At 43.7% G+C, this 7,720-nt stretch overlaps 1 protein-coding gene across 4 annotated transcripts in view; it reads left to right on the top strand.

Moving 5' to 3' along the window:
• The first annotated feature begins 2,142 nt into the window (after positions 1-2,142).
• The window catches only part of LOC116487712 (E3 SUMO-protein ligase ZNF451-like), a 39,716-nt gene continuing 34,138 nt past the window's right edge, over positions 2,143-7,720 (top strand). For 2 of the 4 annotated variants that reach the window (XM_032184856.1, XM_032184859.1), the window contains exons 1-3: positions 2,302-2,348; positions 2,563-2,646; positions 7,623-7,706. In XM_032184856.1, the coding sequence (XP_032040747.1) occupies positions 2,566-2,646; positions 7,623-7,706 (165 nt within the window). In that variant the 5' untranslated portion in view covers positions 2,302-2,348; positions 2,563-2,565. Of the gene's footprint in view, positions 2,163-2,301; positions 2,349-2,397; positions 2,473-2,562; positions 2,647-7,622; positions 7,707-7,720 lie in introns of those variants that run through there. The other 2 variants (XM_032184858.1, XM_032184857.1) reach the window with 2 other exon arrangements.

The following is a 7,720-nucleotide window of genomic DNA, read 5'->3' as shown; positions in this document are numbered from 1 at the left end:
CGGTAAAAAAGGCAATGTTTCACTTTAAGGAGCGAGGATCTTTTTTAATTCTATAAAAGAAAATAATTGTTTTAAAGGCATATAATGAGTATGTGGAGTTGGGTGACAATAATACTGCTGAGCCTGTGTGAGAAGATGAGATCTGCTCAGAAAAAAAGCTTCCACATCCTGTTTAATCCTCAGACTTCACTTGGAGGTTTGGACTTGGAGATTTTAACTCACCAGCAGAACATGGGTACCCCCTGCTCTCCTAGGTTTGTCTGCTGCTACCTTTGGGAAAAAAAAAAAAATCATGAAAAGTGAGATGGTGAATCTGCATTGCAGTTGGTCCACCAGCCAAGAAGGCTGCAGGCTGCATTTTTTCTCTTCTGCATGAAACTAAGTCTGCATAAGAACTGTCTAAAACTTGCCCTAAGCCTGTGCTTTCTCAGGCATTACCTAAAATACTGTTATTTTGGAGTTCAGAGTTTCATTAGCATACTGTCAATGCTGACATGATTACATGTATCAATCCTCTTGCTATTCTTTTTTTTTTTTTTTTTTTTTTTTTTGGCTGTAATTGCTTGCATAGCTGGAGGATGTTTGGATGGATCACTGCAATAGCAAACACCCTTCACTTACTTGAGTTACTGCTGAAAATTTTCTGTTCAATTGAGTGTCATTTTCACAGAGGAGCAGTTTCAAAAAGCAATGCCACCTTGTTCTATTAACCCAATATTATTGCACATCATATTATCTACATTCAAGAATAAAAAGTAACTAAGTGCAAATACAAGCTACAAACAGAACAGCCGCTATCAACGTTCTGTTAGCACATATAAGTTAAAATGCAAAATATGAAATTTTAGGCATCGACAAGGACTTGGTTTTTCTAAGCAGTAGTTTAGTTTTGTTTATACACCTCAACAATAGTGATGAAGTTGTACAAATGTGTTACCTAGTCTATTTTAATTAGTAGTCAAACAGTAAAAAAGAAACAAGAATTACATCTCACTGAAGGGGCTAATTCTGAGTTCACACAACAGAAAATCTATATAAAAATATTTCAGTCATTGTGGTGTTTGGTTGGTTGGTTGTTTTTTGCCATTCAGCATCTCAGTATGTCTACCAGAGAGCTGTTTTCATTCACACATGAAATGGGGCTTAAAACTTACAGTACAGTAACTTGCTTACAAGAAATGTGCATTAAATTAATGCTGACATTAAGTGCCCTGTGATGCGTTATTTCTTTCACAAAGCTTCCAATCACCAAAACTTAACATACTGTCCTCAAATCTTTCTCAGGTATACAAAATTTAGTAAGGAGGAATAGTGACATGCTTTGTGTGCATTTAGGTCTTTCCTGTAGGCACACAACTGTGCCATTACATGTTCCTATTTACCCAGCGTTAATGCGTTGAGCAAAGGCAATTCATGTGTACTTGGGGTGGCTCAAGGTAACTGTGGGATGAAGGGAGGAGAGCAGTAGTAGATAAAAGGCATGAAAACAAGTCAACAAAATAAATAAATAAATAGATGAATTTATCTTAGCTGTGTCATTTTATTTCAGGATCTCATCATTTTCAGTTACAGGTCTCCAAGATATCAACATTTCATCCATTAACATTCACAAGCCCATTTATTTTCCCTCAGCGTTTCGTAGCAGCAGAACCCACCACAGACACCCCTGTCGCCCACCCCGCTCCCCCACTGAGCCTGGCTGCCGCAGCGCACTCCCCAGCCAGGAAACTCAAATTATAATGGAAAAGGGGTCGCAGATCCCCAGAGTAATGTTTCTTTTAAATCTTCAGAGCTTGCCCACGCTGCATGAAGCCACCAGAGCCGAGGCCTGGGGGTTACCACACAGCTTCCACCCCCTGAGACATGGTGCGGGCGGGGCAGGGGGCATGAGGAGGGAGCCCTGAGGCGGGGCGGGGGGGGGGACACGTTTTTCCCTCACCCCTCCCTCAGAACCGAAGCCTCTTTCAAGCAGGGCGGCCACAACGTTCCCCGCCCGGCTACCGGCGCCGGGACAACGGTGCCCGGGGGGCGAGCAGGGAGCAGGGCACGGGCGCCATCGCCCCACAGCCTCCTCCTGCTGCTCCCGCTCCCGCCTCCGCGCCCTGGCCGCCGCCCGCCGCCATGGCCGGCCCCGGCCCCGGTCCTGGTCCCGGCACCACCGCGTGGGTCCCCGGGCTCCGTGCACCGCCAGCGGGGAGGGGATGGAGAAGGAGAAGGGGAAGGGGAAGGGGGTGAAGCCGGGCGGCGACTACAAGTCCCGGCAAGCCGCGCTGCCGCCACGCCTCTCCCCCTTCCCCGCCGCCCCCGGGGGAAGAGGAAGCGGCGCTGCGGCGGGCAGCGGCCCCAGGGTGGGTTTTGGGGGCAGCGGGGTGGTGCCGAGCCCCCCGGGGCCATGCCGAGACCCCCGGGGTGGTGCCGAGCCCCCACGGGTGCTTCTCCCCCTGGGGACGCCGGCACCGGGGCGCTGCCTGGGTTAGGCCGCGGTTTGGGGATTGGGGGGCGGGGGGGCTGGCAAATGGAAATCCGCGGTGGTGAGGGGATTTGGGGTTTGTGTCTCCCTAGGTGATGGAGCCCTACGGCTCGGCCGCCGGTTCCGAGAGGAGGTCGTCGGCTTCCGAAAGCGAGGACGAGATTGAGTTTGTTGGAGTAAGTAGGACCCCGCGCCTGCACACGGGGGCTTGGGGCAGAAAACTTAAGGCGTGCCTTTCAAACGGGACCAAAATCAGCAAAATCTGTGCCATCTGGAAGTCGTCGGCGTCATCTTTAAGATAACAAGTTTGTATTAAACAGATACCAAGCTTATATCAAAAGCATTTTTGACCCCTTCGTTGGGAAGGTGCTGGGTGATGCCAGTGGGTCCTACAGGGTGAGCCTAGAGCCGAGCAGCCCAGCGGGTGAGTGTGGGGTGCGAGGGGGCCGGGGGGTACATGGCAAGGTCAGGCGCTGCTGGTCCTGTGGCGGGGTGCTTAATGAGCAGCCTCATCAAAGGTAACGAGGTAAGAGGCCTTAAGCAGTCTTCTCAAATTGTGAAGCAGTGTCCTGTACCTACACTACAGCACCAGTTACCCGTTCACCTTACACACACCTAACCTTAAGATACTTCTATCTGTCAGATACCCAAGGAAAACAGGGTGTTTTTCATGCTGCCAGTGCTCTAGCCTCAATCCAGCATCAGTCAATTGGTGCTGGATGGCAGGCGCATGTGCAAGAACAGAAAGATGGTTTCTCCTAAAGCAGAAGTCACACAAATAAGAAAGAAGCCGTTAATTGATGCTAGGACTGAAAATGGGTGGCTTCCTATGGATTTCTCCTGTTTTTAATGCTAAAAAGTAACTGGCAGTAGATTTCTTCCTGTTTTTCATGGTGTTTGGTAAAGTCTAAATCCATCATACACCTTCTTCCTGCACAGGTATTTAGGTGCTGAGGTATAAGGGGCATACACGTTTTTGCTAAACCTATAAGTACTTGACCATCTCTGAGACTTCTTGATCTTTTGGTTGAATTTTACCAGAATTGACTAATGAGTTCAGAGTTCTTTAAATAAACGGGCAAGCGCTCACGTGTAGAATGATTGTATAAGCCTCACTTTCTTAAAACGCTGGGCGAAGAATGAGGAAGTTAACATAGCTTTGGGCGTGCAATGATTGAAGGGATGCGGTAGAGCTGAGAACACCAACTGAAAGAAAAGAAACGTATAAAATCAGCGGTTCTGCTACCTTTTTTTTCTTGTTTTTGCACGTGCAAAGCACAGACGCTTTGTGGTCCTGTGATGACTGGTTTGAGACAGGCTGGCCTGTCTGGGAGGAAGGCTGCTTAGGCTTGTTTGTGCAGGGTTGGTGTCCCGGGAGGTTGCTGTGGTCACTGATGAACACAAGGGGACAGGTGTCTGACACTGGCTGCATCCCCATGTTGGATCACTACCACACGTCCCTGTAGTAAATGTGCACCTTTCAGAAGGATTTCTAATTTATTTTTTATAGCTTTTAGATCAGTGTTTCCATATAATAATGTGTATGGCTAGATGTGCAGGGGCTTCGTAAACGTTGTGTATGAATGCTACCTGATCTTTCAGGTACTGCATGCCTCAAGGACCCAGTGCACCAAGTGGTACTGCATAAATTGGGTTGGAGAAGCCCGCTGAATATCTCAACGTGTTCATTTTTTCATGAAAGATTGTTGTGTGTGTGCTCGTGTACATGATGTATTTTATTTACTTATTTTCATTTCATAGATCTATAGGAAGCTGCCCAGGCAAAGCCCCTGCCAACCTCAACCTGTCTGATTCTGTGATTTAGGAAAACTAATACTTTTTTTTTGAGATCTAGAGAAGGGGTGTGGTATAACTGCATGACACTATCTTGCCTAAAACACTTGGGGGCGACCTACACATTTCCAGTTACTGCTTGAACTTAATTCACAGTCATTATTAGTCATAATTAAGTGGTATAGACACAGAAAAGTGTCTTAGGGAGCAAAAGAGTTGGGAATGCATGAAATGAAACATACCGAGGGAAGTGAGCAGGAACTGCTAGGAACCAGCGATATTAGAAAAATTGATACATCAAAAACAACTGGAATTCTTTGAATCCCTACAGAGGTTTTAAGGAGCCCATAAATCTCTTGCAGTGCTGGAGTCCTCAGGGTTGGCACTGTCTTTGCACTGTGCTACTATTTAGTTTAACCAGTTGGGGAACCAAAGGAACACGGCTGTAGGGATGAGCCTGGGCTGCTCATCCCTACTGGTACCCTCAGAGAAGTGTTGGAGTCTCTTCTGAGAGAGAGGCTCTGACATTTGATGACAGCTGATAATGATGATAACCCAGGCTCTGACGTTTAATGACAGCTTTCAGTCAAGGGTCCTCATGTGTCGACCTCAGCAGTTGCCAGGTAGATATGCTCGGGATAGAATTTCACTGTTTTCCCTGATTTTTCCACTTTCTCAAGGTATCTGTTGTAGCTCAGATGAGTTGTCAATCTGATCCAGGATTATAGTTCTTTTCAGTATTTGTTTTTAATCTTGGTTGGTGGCTTAACCTTTAGACTACTGCAGCACAAACTAGCCTAAGTGCTGCATTTGAGATTTGCATTATTATTCAAGAGTGTATACAGGTGGATAGATTTATTTTTTCTTATTTTTCCCATTTACACAAAAAAGGGGAGGGAGGGAAATGTACAGGAGGGAGGATGTACATGTATATCTTTGAGAAGTAATTTTAAAAATTTGCCATATTGCATTTGTATTCAAGTTGGAATGCAAACTAACAAGTGCATACAAATTGTTTAGTAAAAAGTATAAAATACAGAAGGAAAAATAATGTTTTGTGCATGCAAACAACACTAAGTAAGTGAAATACTGCTTATAATTAATTGAATTTACTGTTGTGATCATTAGGCTTGAAAGCAGGTCATTATTCTGCTTTTCAGTTGTCAGTTTCCAAACTTCGGAGTAGTTGCTTGCTGAGCTGAACCAAGGGAATCAAATAAAGAGAAGTAAGGAAAATCTTTCCATTTGAGGGAGCCACAGCTGTCAGAACCAGACTTGAACATCTCAAACCCCCCTGCTGAACTGATGAGACGGTCGGATGCTCTGATGGCATCTTTGAGCTGTGATGTGCAAGCACCTGTTGTTTCTTCTGAGGATTTCATTTCTTACAGATTTATAGAGGCTGTCGTTTTCTACAAAAGCTAATCCATTGTGGATTCTTCAGATTTAGTTTAGAAAATCATATTCTCCTTAATTCTTAGAATTTAAGCACTCTTTAGGGATAATGTGAGTCCTGCAGCTGAATTCGTATAAATTTTGTCCTTTGTCCAAGGTCTCATCCCTGCTCCTTCCCAGTGAGAGACAGTGAGGGCTGTTTATGCCTGCCCAGCTCAGCAGCTTTACGGCCTTGAAAGGTGGAAGAATGGAAAGAATGAGATGCAGTAAACACAGTGGAGAGAATTGCACGCTGCTGCAGTTCTCTGCTACTTCTCATGAGGCAGTATATCCTCGTAACCGGCCCTCCTTGGTTGATTTTTAAGATGTTCAGGACACTGCCAAAGATATGGCAGAGGTAGTGGGTACAGCACTGTGCCTCCTCAAGAAATCAGTGAATTGTTGACTGCCTGGAGTCCTTCATCTGCCTGGAAAGTTTAGCTTCCAAGAATAAGGAACACCTCTGGAGTTATTAATGGTTGGGTGGCATCTGCCAGCAGCATTGACAGACAAAAGGGTAATACTACATGGTGTGGATGGAATTGCCTGTACAAAACTAAAAGAAAAAACAAAAACTATCTTTGATTTTGTTTATTGACTTTGAGGTTAGGTAATAGCTTTCAGAATCTAGCAGGATTGGGATTGAGATATAATAAATTTGGATGGGAAGCTGTTTACAGCATGTGGAGATTTTTAGTTATCTTTGCCTCTCTTCTGTGCATAATTGCCACAAAAATGAGGCCAACGTAATTACCGGGGAAGTTGTCTATGTTCCTAGGCAGTGACAGGGGTGTGAGTTAGAGTAGCTATTTTTTTTTGTTGTTTTTTTTGTTTGTTTGGTGTATGTAGGCTTACTTTTCCTATTCCAAATTTATTTTCCTGATTATCTAGGTGAGATGTGATGATGTTGTAGCATGAAACATTGCTTATTGCTGTTGTTTTTTTTATGTGTGTGGCATCAGACTGTAGACATAGTGCTTCTTTTTGCCTTTAAAACTGGAAGACTCATCACAATGGGTGTGCATGGAGCTCGAGATGTATTGTGTGTCTTCTCCAAAAATATAGGACCTGATTGCTTATTAGTCTCATTAGTTATAGCATAAAAGTATGATTTCTTTTTTGTTTGCTTTTTTATGTTTGTCACAATGTTCTGCTATCTACCCAATAGCACCAGACAGAATGTAAAAATGGAGGGATTTGAGGGCGTGTAAATCATCAGGTGTTGATAATATCTAGACGAGCAGGTCATTGAGGTTGCATACAGTCAGTGTGAAGTTTCTCAAGATGCCTATATCAGGAAACATTCAAGGACAACATCCTTAGAAAGGCATAGACTTCAGGTTATAAATGTGTGTGAAGCTATTTCTCACTTTCATAATATCTGAAGTCCTTCAGGAGTATAATTTATGTTGCAGTTGGAGTTTAATTTAATTTGTGTCTTCTTAAAAACAAAACAAAAGTAATTCTGTGAAAAAACTACCACCTCTTAGTTGTGTTTAGTAAAATCTAAAACTATTCCTTTCTTGGTGATAGTCTGATACCCTAGTACCATTGAAGTAATGGCACAAGTTGAACGTTTCTAATTAAAAATGTAGATTTTAAGTTGATTGAGAAGGTGAAGAGTGTAAGGCTCTTAAGCAGGCCAAGATTGTTCATTCTGGTTTTGGTAGTTGATATTCATATGTTAAGTTGATAGTTGAATTATTTGTGAATATCTCCTATATGTGCATATTTTACCAATTTTGTGCATAAGTCTGTTAAGTTGTCCTTCAGGAATTTCGTTAATACACTCTCTTGGAACCTTGGAGAAATTCCCCTTAAAATATTCGTAGTGCTACCAATGTTCTCTAATGAGAGCAATACTTTACCTTCAGGGAACACAATGTAATGCTTTTGTATGTGTGTGTTTTTAACGCTTTTTCAGGAAGGTCCCTTAAGACCTGTACTTGAATGCATCGATCTGGTCAGTAGTGAAGATGAAGAACCTAACAGCAGTTCCTACGATCATGTGAGTATGTTGGA

The sequence above is a fragment of the Aythya fuligula genome, chromosome 3 (assembly GCF_009819795.1).
Source record: "Aythya fuligula isolate bAytFul2 chromosome 3, bAytFul2.pri, whole genome shotgun sequence".
Taxonomy (NCBI): domain Eukaryota; kingdom Metazoa; phylum Chordata; class Aves; order Anseriformes; family Anatidae; genus Aythya; species Aythya fuligula.
The sequence above is the reverse complement of the archived record's forward strand: the minus strand, read 5'-3'. Positions and strand labels throughout refer to the sequence as shown.